The 17,246-nt window shown below is 41.3% G+C and overlaps 1 protein-coding gene across 1 annotated transcript in view; it reads left to right on the top strand.

The window, feature by feature from the left end:
* Positions 1–1,616: 1,616 nt before the first annotated feature.
* Positions 1,617–17,246, top strand: part of arhgef28a (Rho guanine nucleotide exchange factor (GEF) 28a) — a 36,676-nt gene continuing 21,046 nt past the window's right edge. Inside the window, exons 1-9 of the mRNA XM_070850217.1 lie at positions 1,617–1,722; positions 4,453–4,507; positions 9,957–10,101; positions 10,190–10,570; positions 13,215–13,404; positions 14,227–14,416; positions 14,944–15,013; positions 16,386–16,432; positions 16,649–16,721. Of these exons, the coding sequence (XP_070706318.1) occupies positions 4,475–4,507; positions 9,957–10,101; positions 10,190–10,570; positions 13,215–13,404; positions 14,227–14,416; positions 14,944–15,013; positions 16,386–16,432; positions 16,649–16,721 (1,129 nt within the window). The 5' untranslated portion in view covers positions 1,617–1,722; positions 4,453–4,474. The remainder of the gene's footprint in view (positions 1,723–4,452; positions 4,508–9,956; positions 10,102–10,189; positions 10,571–13,214; positions 13,405–14,226; positions 14,417–14,943; positions 15,014–16,385; positions 16,433–16,648; positions 16,722–17,246) is intronic.

Raw genomic sequence — 17,246 nt, 5'->3', positions numbered from 1 at the left:
AAAAAAACCTTTCACTGTAGTTATAATTAGTTATGATAACAATCCTACAATAAATTGTGGGATTAGATAACTAGATAAAGGTGAATGCTTAGTACCACAGTCACATTTGTATTATAATGATACAATCAGTAATGGCTGAATAGTTGTACAGTCAAAGTGATCCCACAGAACAATGGTAAATGTTAAAACATATAACAGCTAACATTAGCCACCATAAGCCACCAGACCCAGTAAGTCTGTAGCAGCAAAACTCCCTGATCAAGTGTGAGTTTTATAGCTAATGAACTCAGCTCTCAGTTTTAAAGGGAAGAGTGTGTTATTTCTTATTTCTATATTCAAAAGTTACAGAGTTTTGTTTTAAGATAGATGTTTTCTAATATAAAAAAGTCAATAGAATAGATCATATTTTATGCAGCCACAGGTATTTGCTCTATTTGCATTTTGTGAAATCAATACTCTTTGATTTGAAATAATCAACACAAGACCTCTGACACAAGCAAATCTTTTTGTCTTGTAGCCCACTGAATTAGAGTGATCTGTTAACAGACAAAACCTGAGACGCCATAAATGCACAGGAGATAATAACACCCACATATTGATATAACAGTGCTTTACACCTCTGAATTGTGCGAAACACACTTCTGCTGTAAGTTTCATACTATTATTGTCTCTAACAGAAACATCTCAGACGCTTTCTGACTCAGCATCAGAGAGGGAAGCTTGAAATAGTCTGTGCTAGAGCCCTGGTGCTCGAATCAACAGCCTTACCTCCACTTTTTGCCCCTTGGCGGACACCGTAGATTCCTTTGCGCTCACCTGTCCCAGCTGGAGCTCCATCCATTGTACCTCCACAGAGCTCGTCCCATGTAAGTCCCATCATGCCAACTGCATCTGGCACAGCTTCAAAAACATCCTCACCCGTCCTGGTGCTCTTTAGACTGCTAACATCAAGCAGCTCCTCCGTAATGCAAAAGTGATCGTCATTAGTTATTAGCTGTGCTCTCATCGCACACCGCGTCTGAAACTTTCTACACTAACTTACTCTCTTACGTTTCCTTAATTCCGCCATTTTGGGTCACCTGTAGTACAGTTCTTCTTCGGTTACTCATTTTATAGAGAAGCTGCCTCGTTCAAGACAGTTACTCCACCTAGCGGTGAGACTAAGAAGTACAACACAGTCCAGCGCAAGTTCCATGTGTGGGCCGTGTTACAATACATTTTTAGAATTTCCTGCGGGCCAATGAAAATTGGAGCACGGGCCGCAGTTGGCCCGCAGGCCGGAGTTTGAACACCCCTGTTATACAGTATATATTCCCCATGGAAATGCAATAAAAAGCATTAAATGTCACTTTAAACTGATCACACAGGGGTGAATTGAGCATATGGGGATAATACAAGCACACAGTCTTATCATGGGAATGTCCCTGCCTCCCTGAGAGGCTCTGCAGCCCGGTGTGTGTGTGTGTGTGTGTGTGAGGGGAGGCTGGACCAGAGAGAAGGCTGCAGAGAGGAGAAACTACTCTGGCGACACCTGCAAACACACTCATAACCGACTGTGTCCCGGAGAGAAGAGACGGGTACAGCTGAGACTGACACTAATGCGGGATAAAGGTGTGAGGAGTGCTGTTCAGCGGAGAGCCGACAGGGAAACGTTAGTTTTAAAGGTAACAAGTTGAGTTTACGAAAGATCGGACCGAGAGGAGCTGAGAGAGAAGACAGCAGGTAAAGGCAAGCTGATTCATCCTCTGCTGAAATACGTGTGCTTTAAATAACTTAACATGAAAGCAGAAAGCAAACAGCACCGTGCAGTGAGGTGACATAACCTGTCTTCTTTTTTATTGATTTATTGACGATCAGGCGCTGGTGCGTTCACAGGTAAGACGTGAAAAGCGCGACCACTTCACTGTCTTCACTCCCAGAGTCACTGATTGTTTCATGCTCCTGTTGCATCCTGTTTCACAGTTGAGGTCTTTTTTGTTTGGCTCTGATGCTTTTACTGACTGTCCTCTGCATGAGTTTCACTTCCCTGTGAAGTCAGTAGAGGTCATTCATTGTTCTTGAGTGCTGATAGTGTGTATACTCATTTTTTTAAAACCCGTTTCACTTCTTCCTGTGACAGTTTATTGACCTGGAGGTTATTTTCCATTATTTCCTACTGAAAGGGTCTAGAAAAGATGGCTGTTGTTTATTGTTTACACCCTGATTTAGTGACAAACCTAATTTCCCATAGTTTTTCATATTCATGTTCACTGCAATCATTAAATCACCGAAAAGCAAGTTTTCACATTTTTTTATCATATGGAGTCATAGTGCTGCGTGAGTGTGACTCTTATGGTGGCTTTTAGTTTCGCCAATACATCAAACATCTACTTTTATTTACCTCCATGTGTCAAATGATAACATGTTGCACATGAAAGTGAAGTAACCAGAGGCCTGAAAGCAGGAAAGGGCACCTTCTCTTACAGCCTATAACTGATTGCAGCTTGTCATGTGAGAGGAATTAGATTATTCAATCATGCATCACCTGAAAAAATGTTCAGGACAACAGGATCAACTTGCTCACGTCCGAAAGTACTTGCATCACATATACAGATGTCAAAATGACTTTCCCAAATGCCGCTTGACAGCGTGCGTTCTCTTTTTTTATGTGTAATCTCTTTTCTCACGCTCTGTTCTGGCGTGCGTGGCCACGAGCCAGGTCAGGTTTCTCATTCACATTGAACGTGTCAGAAGCTGAAGTCAGGCCGAGGACAATGGGTGACACAAATTCTGGACTAGAAAAACAGGGCATGTCAATTTATTCTTATGAGTACTGTGTGTCTTATTTCAGTTAGCTGATCACATTTTGGTTATTTCTGCTCATGTTTGATTCAAAAGTTGTTTTTGATCCCAAGAAACTCAAATCAAGATGGACTTTGATTCTTCTGGGTGGATCCAGATCTCGGCTGTGAACCTTGATAAAACAGAATATTCACGTTTGTTGACATAATGGGGCGCAACCTGTCGACCTAGGGCAATGTTTATTCTACAATATGACACGAAAACCTTCTCTTGTTCCATTCTACAATAGTGTTGTACCACTGATATGAGTGGGATTAAAAACAGAGATGGACGCCCAGGCCTGTGGCAATGCACTCTTCTATGGATAAGATGGCCTTTACGCACAATATTACAGCACACAAACGTGATAGGGATATTATTGTTACAAAGAGACAAAGGACATCAGTAAATGTTATTACAGTATATCGTGACACTGGATGGTCTTGTTGATGTTGCTGTGTCACTTTACAGTTTTATTTTCATAAAGTAAGATAAGGTAATCTTAGGTTTGACCCAGATCCAGAGGAGAGTTAGAATATGAGTTTAAAGTCACTTTGACTACATATACAGTATGTGCATCAAAAACCACTGAATGGTTTATTGTCTTTGTGGAATAACAGCTTGTACTGGAAATATTGGGATTAGAGCTAAAATGATTGCTTGTTTCATTGATTACTCAATTGACAGAAAGTATTTTGATAATTAATTAATAATTTATGTAATCATTCAAACAGAAAAGCCAAACATGCTCAGATTCCAGCCTCTCACAGAGGGAGGGGGATTTTCCACTTTACTGTGTTTATTGGAAGTACAATATATTTTGAGTTGTGGACTGTTGGTCAGACAAAACAACTCATTTCAACTCGATGAACTATGAGGATGTGTAATGGATGCACCAAATGATGAACTGAATATGAATATATTGTGTATTGTCATTCCTAAATGGGGTTGAAATGTGCCGCATATACGCAAAATCAAAGAAATATAATGATCATCTGAGCCTCAGAATTAAAACTGTTGGCATGTCTGTTGGGCACCAGCTCATGCAAATGCATATGTGTCTAGACAAAGTGCAGTCTGCAGAGCTGACACCACTGTGCACCTTTGAAGTCATGCACTATTCACAGCTGAGAGTGAAGTCAGAGTGGATCAGGTGTGTGTGGATGATACAGTTACCCTTTTTTCCTACACCACTGCATCCTGCCTTTAAGGTCGGACACTGTGCTGTAGCAAGTGTAGCTTTACCCCAACAAGTGGTCATCCCAGTCACCTATAGGCTGTAAGCAGAGCATCACGTATTTATTATGCTTACAACGGAAAAGGAAATACATCAGGTGTTGTATGTACAGTTTTGAAATAATTATCAGTTATTGAGCATCCCAGTTTAGGGGCTGCAGCTAAACCTGTTGTTTCTGCCAATGTGAGGCAATCTTTGTTTTTACACTTCAACTATAATGAAATCAATGCAATGAGTGATTATATGGTGACACATTTGATACTGTATTGTTTTGTAATTAAAGGTGGGTATAGATAACATTATATTACAAGGGGAAACTTAAAAAGTAGATACAATTCAAGTAAAGTAATAAAGTTTCAGTTGTCGTTACAGTAACATGACTATTTCCCTTCCAGGCATCTGGTGGATGGAGAGAAAATGGAGGTGAAGAGACGAGAGGTGCCTCTATATGTAAGTGCCTGTATGTTTTTCTCCAGTCTGTAAATGTCTGATGTGCTGGTGGTCTAGTAGAGGAGTCTATTTGGACATCTTTTGGGTGTGTCTGGCTGAATACATGAACCCTGAGGAGCGGGGTCTCCCATATTTAGACCCAATTCTGTTTTTTTCTCACCAGAATTAGAGCGCTCTTGTCTTTCCCTCCAGCCTTCCCCTTGCTCTCTCTCAGTACCCGCTCTCCCTCTGTGCAGTGGTTGACTGGCAAGCCTTGTGTCGCAGGTGAAACCCAAGCCAGGAGGGTTTCAGTCCCTGGGGAAGCCAGGACTTACACAGCCTGCTCACCAAATGACAAGGCCCTCTGAAAGCACCGCTTTTGGGGGCCAGAATGAGAGAATACACCCAATTGTTTTTTGGCTTTTTACTTAAGTAGCACACCGATGTATGAACTGAATAAATACACATTTCTCTTGTTACATGTTAGAGTTCAGGGTGCGCAGGTGTGTTTGAATTATTGTTTTTTCAACATAGTAGAGCTCTGTTTCCCCCTGCTACGTTCATTTCTTCCATCTGTCTTCCTTTTCGCCCTCAATCCTCCATATCCACCATCTCTCCCTCACTCTCTCTTACCCTTATTCTCCCGTGTGTGTGGAAGCCTGGGTGGGCCAGTCACTGAAGCGTTGCCAGATTTCTGGTAAGCAGAGTGTCTGCTTGTTTTGCTGTGTCACCAGTTTCAGATGGGGGAGGGGGAGGAGGGTGGAGGGTGGAGGGAGTGGGCTCGCTCCAAAACCTTTGCCTCCACTCGCTCATAGAGGCTGATTGAGGACCGGTCTGAAACCCAGGCATGTGAATCATTACGGGCTCTACCACTTACACATGCACCTCTCCATTAAGAGGAAGTGCCGTCTCCACCCTCTAAGGTCACAGCTCAGCAGGAACAACTCTCACTGCTGAATGAGATCCAGATTTCAATGCCGGGCTTTGTGTGGGCAAGCCACGGCGCACTGCTGTGATATAAAGGCTGTTATTGTAACACCCTTGGTAAAGTGTTATGGTGCACCTCCATGCATACGATGTAGTGCCAGGCCCATAGCAGACACTGTTAGGCCAGATCAATGGATAAATGGCTGCATTGAATTGCGTGCTGAAAGTGTGGGAGTTCCCGTGTTTCAGGAGGTTTTATTGAGCTCCAGTGCAGGCCTTCACGCCACAGTGATTTTGTTCGTCCAGGTGTGTATGTATGAGCAAAATAGTTCCCTTTGCAAGAAGGCCCCATGCTCATGCTCATGCTCAAATATAAATGTGTTTCTCAATTTTAGCCAATGTTAGTGGCATGGTATTCTACGTCTTTCTTACTGTCAGCTCGTTGGTCGGTCCACCACTTTGGTGCAACAACGGTCTGATTAAATTTCATACAGTCCGTCATAGTTCCCAGAGGATGAACCCCATGGATTTTGATGATGCCCTAGTTTTTCCTCTAGCACCACCACAAGGTAGACTTTTTCGATTATGAGTGAAATACCTCTACCTCACTAGGTCAGAATTTTGGTTCGGTAATTCGGTTTATATTAATAAACAAAAGGCTAAATAAAAGGCTAATGCTAATTAGTTCATATTAGTCTGCAAACACATTAAACAAAGATGATGTAACTGCAAGTAATACACCTGTTTAACATCAGCATGTTGGCACGTTATTGTTAGCATCAAGCATCACCATGCCTAAATACAGTATCATGTATAGAAGCTATCATCTCTCCACAGTACAACCTCATGTTCACAAATGGAGATTAGCAATATCCTTGTTGTACCATGTTTGTTCAATTGTCCCTATGGTTTGATAGTGACAGTTGTCACACTGCTCTTTGAGCTCGAGGGTATCTCTGTGCTCTGGTTTATGACTTTTCTTCCCTTTAAGTGCTGTGCTGATTGTGTTTGCCATGCTTTCCACATGCCAAACCAACAGAAAACCTCCCCCCTGACTGTTGTTTAGTGACATTCAATTAACCAGTAAAATAAAAGATAAAACAAAAATCTCTTCTCCTTGAAAAGACATGGGATCTTATAACAGCAGCAATCTCAAATATTGTAGGCCTAAGATATCAAAATGAATCTTAATTATGACTAACTTCCATAAACATTTTGCAATAATATATAACAATTAATCTATACTTGACAGCCCTGGCCTTTGAAATGAAATGTGTGTGTCACCACTCTAGTTTCACTGACAACATTTTCTGACATGTAGACTAGTATCTCATTTGCACAGCAGATTAAATCAGAGGTATGTGTCTCAGCTGAGTATGAGAAAATGCCTACAGCACAGCTTTAGCTACATGTATTAACCTCAAGACTCCAATGAGAATCCGCTCCACTGAGTTTCTTTTAGCTCTGTTTATGTATGCTGCTCACTGTAGTTCTCTTTGACGAAGACATGTTTGAAGTATTTTAACTTTGAGACGAGTTCAAAAAAAGACTTTGCTTGATGTATTAGCTCGTTTTGAATGTTCATGTAATTGACTGAGCATGTGGAAGTTGGTAGAATAGTCCAAGCGTTTGCCTTTTCTCAACCTTCTGTTGAGAGTTATAATGATTTATAGTGACTAATTTATCACTTCATTCAGTAACCTTCCTCAATAAGACAAAAATGTCATCTGTGTCAGTTTCCGAACTGAAATACTACACTGCAAAAAATAATTAATATTTAAAAGAAACAAGAAAAAAACGTGGTACCCGCTGACATCAGGCTGTCTTCTCACTACGGGAACTGACTGTTATTGGAGCTGTTTTTGTTGTTGCAGTGATCTTGCTCCCCTGACGTCACCTACATGCTGTACTCAGGAGATCATGGCAAAGAGCTCTAAAGCTGATGACTGCTGGTTTCCTGGAGACCACAGGCCGCTGATATGATGTTGTTTTTCCCCACTGAATGGAAAACAACAAGGGGCGATTATAAAATCATGTCAGTGGTGTATCCTTAGATGTAATGTTCTAATTACAACAAAAGCAGGTATCCACCAGTTTCTACGTCATATTAAGGTAATCTATACAGCACAGTTGGCTTTCAGATTTGTATCAAGTTCCTATTGCACATGTGACAAACCTCCTCATGTATATGTTCCATAATTAACACATTGTGCCTGACCTGAGAACTGCCCATATGGGAGGCATGAGGTAAAACCACAAGGTGTTGAATATTTCATTGTTACTGGATCAGGCTGTGTCATGATAAAGCCCCGGAGAAAAGGCCATAGATCACATAAGTCTGACGTCTTATCACCAGCCAGCCATCCTCCTTCTTCTTCCCCAAGGCACTGGAGATACAGTTAGGATAAAGTAAATCCTGTCTGATCAAATTCTACCTGTGTAAGCTAATATTATCTGAGGCTGCTGCACATTTTTGGGACAATTAAGTGGGGAAGTACAGCCCCCTTGGAGGAGTGAAAATAAAATCAAAAGATATTAAAAAGAAGTGTTCACATGTGTTTCTGTGCCTTTCATAGACATTTAAATCTAATTGCTAGAAGATAATTTAAAACAAGAAAACACCAAAGATATAGAATAGATAAAGCTCCTTGATGTTAACATGATAAAGTTGCAATAAATAGGAAAGGATCCTGTGAAAATGGTTGTGATCTTTATGCAAAACATGGCAAAGTCTCCCCAGTGCAAAAGTTGAAAAAAAAAGATAGTTTTGAAAAGCATAAAGATATTCTGTCTCATTTTATTAAAATGAATGAGATTCTACTACTTTCAAAATGTAATAACTATTGATGCCCTGTGGCGAGCTAGCTTTGTAAGGAACCAGGAAGGCTGCACGAACCTCAGGCCGACATCTTATCTTTTTGTTAGGTGGAAAAACAATCAGCGATAACATTAACAGTGTTAAGTGTGCACTAAGTGGTACTGCAGCTACCACTTAGTGCACACAACAAGCTGAGAAACTGAGTCAGACCTCTATTATCGGACCAAACCAACTACCAGTTAACACAAAAGGTCAGTAGCATTTCTACTTCTGAACCACTGTGGGCTGGACTCAATAGGAACTATTGAAGAGTTTTTTAAGGCTAAGAAAACGGATATCAGTTTGAGGGTTCAGACAAAACTGTAGGGTTTATGCTAGCTTGTGGTTTCAAGTGAGATGCCTTGATAATTGTCATATGGATTGTCACGAAATTTGGTACATTCAAGCTTTCCTCAGGATGACGACTAGTAAGTAGTCCTAGAATGATAAATCAGCTGGGACGATTTATTGGCCAATATTTTTGGCTCCAGTATTAGTCAGGCTATAGTTATAAGTTTGGCTATGCCCTGACGTTTTGCCTACTGCCATCATCAGGTCGAAACTTGAATTTATGCAGTTTGATTGATGACCAAATGCCTGCAAACCCACTGACATACCCATCAGCACCAGCTTTACTTTGTGTTTAGTGCTAATTAACAAATGTTAACACTTTAGCGCACAACACCAGTGAAAATGGTAAACTTTATATCTGCTAAGAATCAGCATGTGAGCACTGTTTATGTAAAGTTAAGTTGATATAGGCCCTAAAAATACATTATAACATGATGGATGCTGCAGCCTAAACTATCAACAATAAAGATAAATTAAAGATGGCTCCATAAATCGTTAGATAAAACCCTAAGCTTAAGCACAAGAAAACAGAAGATAAGGATATTGCACAAGAATGGAACTCAAAGTATGCAATCCCTCTTGAACTCAAAGGATACACTCTGAACTAACCCCCTTGTAAAGGTCAGACTCTGGAAGAAAATAATATTGATACTGAGGACAAAAACATTTACTTTGTTATGTCAGTTACTAAGAGGCACTACATTCTATCCTCTTGCATGTATTGGTAATACTTCAGCGTCCCTCCATCAGTGGTTATATGCTGCAGAAACATATCAGATGCAGTGAATAATGTGAATGACAGGCAGAAAACACTAGGAGAGAATGTCTTGTTCTTTGTCTGCGATTGGGTTTGTGTACTGTACACAGAACATGAGCTTCTACTCAATAAAATCATTCTGCTTCTCTGGCCCTCCATGTCTTCAGAAAGATGGTAGCCACTCATGAGATGTGGGTGTATTTGGGGTGATGCAGGAAAAAGCGCAGGTCAGATGAGGTCAATAAAAAGGTCAATGATGTAACAGAAATAATGAATGCTCAGTAGGGTGCAGCTCACTCCCCTTGTGAGAAAAGGACTGATAATTTTCTTCTTTTTTCTCTGCTGCCAATTTGCTGCTTCTATCCAGTACAATGAGTACAGTGGATCTGACTTCAGTGTGTCAGCAGGGTGATGAGAAGACATTTTCCTTCTAGAGAAAGCTCTTTATTCAAGACCTCTTTCTAAATTCCACTTTGAGCTTTTATAAATGCAATAATTCAACACACACTGATACATGTTTTGCGTCGATAGTGAGATAGATGTAATTAAATTGATGGATTTTCTTTTTCTCATCTCAGGGACAGGTGGAGGCCCAGGTAAGGTTAGAAGCCAACGCCCCTGAAGACGCAGAGTTTTATATCGTGGTGCAAGGCTCTGGACTTACACATGTGACTGCAGCGAAAAAAGGAGATGATGGGCTGACCTTTTGTTTCACAGTTCCAGGTATGTCCTTCAGTTGCCCTCTAATAAAACCAAATTTTCTTGCTTTGCCTGTCATTGTCTCACTACCTCCTGTCATGACCTCCCACAGGCCATGCCCTTGAGGAAGTTGTCTCTGCCACGTCCTACTTTTATGCAGACAACCAAATCAAGCCATGTGAGGGTGACGCATCTCTTGAATACGTCAGGGACGTCGCCCAGGAAGCAGCAGAGTACCTGAGTGCAAACAAGGACCTCCTCGGCCCCCAGAGCTACCTAGAAGTCCTGAAGAGGTTTTCCACGTGCACGCAGCAGGCAGCTGAAGAGGAGCTCCCCACGAAGGGGTTAGACCGCAGTGAAGAGGATGTGCAGCTCGGGCAAAGTTTAGGTGATGAAGCTGGTCTCAGGCAGCTGGATGAGAGGATCACACAGGCTATGGCCAACATGGATTACCCTCAGCCCTGGAAAAACACAGACAGTCAGCCTAAAGAAGGTAATGAAATAAGAAGTGAGAGAGTAACTCACAAGCTGCTGTTTTGTATGTATTTATTTGCCAGAAGTAGTTTTGTAGCCACCCCAGTCCTTGCCTATTATTAGAGTTTTCAGGCACTTCTAAAGCACAGATAGGTTTGCATATCAAGCTGTATGAATCATTTAAATTTCAAAAACCAAGCCAGTTTAACTACGACAAAGCACATTCAGGACGTCTGTATCTGTGTGTCAGTCTCTTAAACAAGTTTGGGATGTTTAGCCACAAATCCTAGAGGCCTCATCCATTTTGTCATAGCTTGTGTTCTGCTACTTCCTGTACGATTATCCACAGAGGTCAAATATCAGGGATTTCCCTCTGCTCAGCAGATATGAGAAAACCTTTAAAAAGACTGCAGTTTTCCCATGTTTTTTGTTTTGTTTTGTTCTTTTTATATTTTATTTTAGCTGTTGTTCCTTTTATGTACATCTTGCATTTGTTTTTTAGTTGTTAAGTGATCACTAAAACATTTCCATATGAGGTCTCACAACCTCAGATATCTGAAAACCTGGGCAATTGAAACCAAAACCATCATCATGGCTGATACCACAAGATGAATTTGTTTGTGAGAACTGACCCTTTAACAAACACTATCAGTCCTTTGTGTTAATATCATTGCATTGGTGTTCTGGTGTTCAGCAGGTTTCAAACCAGACATGAGATCTGACTGTTCAGCCCAACTGTTTCATCACATGATGTGCAGGACCAGCCAGCCAGCCGGGCAGAGGCCGGTGTGCTCCAAAGACGGAGCAATTACTGCCATTATTCCTCTCCAGTCAGATTAGAGTTGTCTTGCAGACCTCTGTGTCTATTAAATCAACTCCCACAATCCTCCTCTGCTCTGCACTCCCACTCCTTCACACCACAGCTGTGGTAGAGTTGTCTCTAGTATCTGGCCTTAGATCGGGTTATTTATGATGTTTCATTATTTCAAAGCAGCGAAGTCTGTCCTCATTATTAAGAAATGAGGGCAAAAGACTCACAGCATGCCAAGGTATTGTTATATGTTTGAGCATAGGTGCATTTTCAATTAGATTTAGGAGATCAATTCCAGACTGCTTTTTATTCAGCAGGGCAAGAGAAAGGAAATGAGACCAGTGACAGATGCATACAGTTCTAGTGGGTGCTGTCTAATTAGAGAGCAAAGCAGTATATGTTCATTGCTTGCTTGAAAAAAGCAAATGTCCATGCAAAACACCGGCGAGGTGCAAATGCAAAGTAGCTGTAAGCCCCTTGTCCCTCTGTGCACTATTTACTGCTCTATTTGACAATGACATTCTTGTTTGTTGAACTTTGCTTGAAGAGCATGTTCAGTATTCACTCCTCTCAGTCGGTCGAAACTGGGTCACAATTAAGGGAGCCATTGTGGAGGTGACGGGGAGTTTCAGTTCATCTCAGGGCTCTGGCAACAAATTGGAGGGAAAAGAGAAAATAGGAGTTGAATTCTTCTGCAGATTGTTTCTCAGTTTGAAAGATAGTGCCATGGCAACCCTCAGCCTCTCACCCACACTTATAGGGAAAGGCCTAAAGATGAAGTACCTCTGGTCCTCTCTAAAACTGTCTTTCATCCCATGCTTACAAAACAATAAGGGTGTATATATGGAGGATTTGTGCTGAGCAGTGCTCAGGAGAAATGTTGCCACCCTGTGCTGCTGCATGATGAGCCAAGTGCATGTTAAATCATCATTTAGAGTCACAGCGAATCAGGGTTGTTTACACTCCCTTATACTTACTGTTTATACTCCCTTCTACTCCACTGCACACGAGGCAAACGGCAGCAACCGTTTTACAGCCGGTGCTGGCTTAGTGAAGCATCCAGTTTTTCAAGGTAGTAATATTATTGATATACTGCAGATCTTGCGTAACGCAGAGCGCTTCGTTCTTTCACCTGCACAGTTTGCTGCTGTCACACATTCCACACATAAGCAACAGATGATCTGTTCATGTGCACAGAGCCAAGAGAGCATGTGTAGAATGCCACACCATGATCAATTTGAAGGTTGATGGAAAGGTTTACTTTAAGTAAGGAAAGTATAGCATAACCTGACAATGTGGACATTTTGATGCTGATATTTGGGATTTTCCAACTAAGATAAATCAACTTTTTTATGAAAACACATAAAATAAAGAGCTCAGAGGCTTTTTTTTTATTATCATTTTTTTAAAGAATTGTGACATACTGATACATACTGAGCAGGCTGTCTTACAGCTGAATTTGTCAGGTCTCTGATGAACAAACTATGTAGTGCAGACACTGCTTCTCAATTACCTCAAACTTATTTTAGCATTTCTGAAGTGAAATTTGTTGTAACTACTTGATAAGCTAATACATATCGGCCTAGCTCTAAAGTAAAATTTTGAAGATCTATGGTATTGCATGGCAACTTGGTTACATACGATGTAAGGATGATGCAGTATTTTAGTTCATTGTCAGCTGAAGTTAGAATGATTAAGGCACTGAAGCCCTATATGTTCATTTGAAGGTGCACAAAAAAATTGTTGAAAATCTAATAATGATTCAATATGATTCCTCCAGGTAAAACAGCATCATACAGCTTGTCTCTGCCAGCTTTTGTTGCCATTTTCATTCTTCGTCTCTCGTCTGTAGTTGCTGAGCTTCAGCCCAAAGAAACCCTCCTCCACCTCGCAGTGCGTTTGGGTTTGGTCCATCTTTCCCGTTTCTTGATTCACCAACCGAGAGGTCAAAGGGCACTGACCTTACCCAATCAGGAGGGAGACACACCCCTCCAGCTGGCTCAGAAGGACGGACAGCATGCCATGTTCAGGGTGCTGGCAGCGTAAGGCTGTGATTTTATCTGTCGTCTCTCATTTGAGAGAATGCCACTATAATGTGTAGTAACATAATATGTTCTCCCTCAGGTTCTCAGACAAACACCTTTTGCTTCGAATGAGGCTTCTTGAAGCGAATTTCCTGAACCATTAGGTTTTTACGCTTTTTGGAGCCTTTTTTAATTGGGCTCATGCTATTAGCTCCTTATTATATTAATAAGCTGGAACACATGATCCAAGACCATGTTAGTCATGACTCAAACAGTATTATCAGCACAGGGAGGCCTGCCACTTCTTAGAAGACCACACATGCACATGCTATTTCCTGCTGGTAAAATAAGTCACTTTCTACAAAAATCCACTCAACAAGCCATAAGATAAAACCATCTCTGCTTAATAGACAACTACAGCAATGTACTCAAACAGCAAGGGAGAATAGCACTGTTTATAGACTGTGAAGTAGAGTTGCTTCATATTGCGTCATATTTTAACAGAAGGTAGAATGAGCAACATGTTGAATAGTTTAATAAGAACTAAACATGTACACAAAATACTCATTTATACTCCTAAAATGTGTTTGATGTATGAGAAGTCTTGTTCAACATTTCCACCCACAGTGATAAAGCTGGACAGACCTTGAGAACTTTTCAGTGGAGAAAAAGCATACAAATGATATAACAATAAGAGCACTTGGTGACTAATGAAGACCTGTGATAAGGCTGATTCATAGGGGAGGCTCACTCCTGTTCTCATTAAATACACTTTGTGTCAATCTCACTTCTTGTAATCTTTATTCTAATCATGGATGCTTCTTTCTTTCTACTCGTCAGTCCTCCAGGTCCTGTAGTCGGCCCCGTTCCAGGTGTGTGGTGCGTGTGGTCGGACAGCTCCTGCATGCTCAGGTTCTGTCCTGTGACGGACTCCCTGACCCTGACTGTGCGGCAGACACCCGGCAGCTGCCCTCAGGATGGCATCACGATCCTCCGAGACAGACTGGAAGACCAAAGCATTCTCAAAATGGTGAGAGTAACCAACCTTTTTAAAAAAAATCCATATTGTAATCACATGTACAATAAAATATAGGACTGAAATGACTGATATTCCCATTCGTGTCATTACATGATGTAATGTGTTGTTGCTTTCGAGATAAAGCCATTTGCACAGGTTTTGTTCGGGCTTGTGTAAACAGCAAGCCCTTGACTCTCACACCCTTTAACATGCAATCAGACACTTTGATAAGGATTGAGCATGTAACATTAACAAAACACTGCAGCTATTGCAGCTTGTAAATCAGAGGGCATGAGGAGGTAACATGAGAAGGACAGACAAGTCAGGATGCAGTGCTGGTGCAGAATGAGCATTATGTTTTGGAATATCAATTACTCTACAGGCTTGTGCTGAGGAGAGCTCTGTTTGCTTAATAATTATGGCAGAATGGCCACATAGCTGCATAGTATCATAATCTTTTGCTTTTAGTTGTGATTTGGTGATTTTCTTGTATAATTTACAGGACAGCAGTGTTAACATAAGATATGTTTTTGTTCCAGATCAATGTGTTCAAAGCTGATAGTGAGGTAGACAAGAGAGACAAAGATGAATTCCTTCTTAATGACGAAGGTAAGGTGGCTTATTAAATTAAACTCTGTGTGGTATGTAGTAATGAATTCCTGCTTACAGTGGCAATTTATTACCCTCAGACTTATTTGCAGTCATCTGACAATGAGGTTTGATTATCAGTATCTCAGAGATGCATCACAAGATACTGTTTACCACCATCCAAATGAGCAGAAGTACTGACTCAGTTACACTGCTTGTAAGAAAGCACTTGTAATCAGTTCCAATGATTCTCCTTTGTGAGCTCAATCCATACACAATCACTATCCATGTTCTCCCCCATGTGCCACACATTAGCGGTCACATGGATGTACCAGCTGTGTAACACGAGCTGTGGTAAATAAAGCAAATGTCACACACTGAGCCACACACACACACACACAAACACTGACATGAGCACTTTTAAACAGTTTGAGACACGCACCAAAATTGAATATATCTGGATTTTGGACTGTTGTTTGCTGTTAAAATAAGACCTTCATCTTCCCTCTAATGTAGGAATAACTAGTGTAAGATGTGTTGATGATGAGCAACTCACATGAGAGTAACAAGTGTGACAACAAACCCCGGTCTCCCCTACTCAATGATGAATATAATCATTAGTTGCAGCCCTAGTATTTAGTATTATCATCACAGTGGTCTCTGCGGGCACAAACAGCTCTTATTTGCTGTCTGTCTGGATGTGAAGCGTGAAGAGTGGTGACTTGACTGAAGAGCAGTGGAAAACGAACCGTCAAAGATCCATTTGAGCAAACATTTGCATGGTCAGACATCCATCACTTTCAACCTAAAGAGACAAAGAAAACATTTCCAACAGACACCATAAAAGGCGCACTCTCCTTCTCACATGTGTTTGTTCTTCCTCGGAGAGTACAGAGAAAACTTAGGGGGTAGATCGTTTTTTTTGGTTTGTTTTTTTTTTTCTCTTTTTTCCAGGGGTGACATGCTCAGGCTGGCATGCAACCACACACAGAGATAGACCCTCGCAGATCTTCAGCACTGCCACTACCTCACACACAGACACATTTGGTAGCTCTCACTTAACCTGTGGCCACTGTTTTTGGTAACCATAGAGATGGCAGACGGCAGTATCGACTCATAAAGGAAAGCAGGAAGTGTACCTCGATATTGACCTTAACCCTGTCCCCACTTCAGCAGCCGTCCATTAATCCTCTCGAAATAACAGCCTCACAGTAGGGAGTATGTGCTCTTCCTCTGGACCTGCTGCTTTGCGCAAGCACAACATCTCATTGGCCAGTTTTCCATTCCTGGATAGCACAGTCATATCCAGAGGACCCGACTCTCCTTGGGAGGAGGCGGAGAGTGTTACTGTGTCATGCATCAACTTCTGGTTAAATATTTTTATTTTGCACAGGCGTTAGCAAGGAGCTCCGAGTGGACGAGTACGCGCTGGTGGACAATGTGAGTACACATACAGATATACATATGTGAGCCTGCGGTGCTGTAGTGTACTGAGTGTGCTGTAAATGTTTATAGATTCGCCTCTTAAGCTTGTTGCTGGTTCTTGCGTGCGAATGTGCACGTATCTTTATCTGTGTTGTTTTCAAGTAAACAATACTCAAAGTTTCCTAAGAGCCATGTTTTCTCTGTGTGTGTTTCTTCTGGTTTGTGTGAAAGGTTTTTGAAGAACAGCTTGTTCTGTCTCTGGATGACGACGATGAAGAAGAAGGATATCCATCCACATTGTCTGGTAATTCTTCTCTTCTCCTCTCTCTCAAGCTATCAATGCCAATCTGATCCTCTACTTCAAGGACTTAGAAGATAACTGAATGAGTTATTTTCTTAACATTTTGGCTTGGTTAACACCTTAGCAACCTATCCAGACCAAAATATTGTCTCCACAATAATATTATGGCATTAATACTACTGAAATCTGGCTTCAATTGCTGGATAGTAGAATCATATCCAGAGGACCTGATGTTGTGCCGTCAACACAACTCTTCTTGGAAAGAGGAGGAGGGTCTAAGTATGTCAGGAATCAACTTCTGGTCAAATATTTTTGTTTTACACAGACGTAAGCAAGGAGCTCCGTGTGGCTTGAATGATGAATGGGTAATTCATAAAAAACAAAAACATGACAACATATTTGTGGCTGTACTGAACGGCAGGGTGTGGGAACAACGCATAATAAGCTGGTTGAGAAGCCCTGACTGGAATCATTTCTCTTGTGGCGCTGACACTATGTGCAGAGCTCTGTTTTGAATCACATCATAGG

This window comes from Pempheris klunzingeri, chromosome 19 (assembly GCF_042242105.1).
Source record: "Pempheris klunzingeri isolate RE-2024b chromosome 19, fPemKlu1.hap1, whole genome shotgun sequence".
Taxonomy (NCBI): domain Eukaryota; kingdom Metazoa; phylum Chordata; class Actinopteri; order Acropomatiformes; family Pempheridae; genus Pempheris; species Pempheris klunzingeri.
This window is presented reverse-complemented; position numbering and strand designations above follow the sequence as displayed.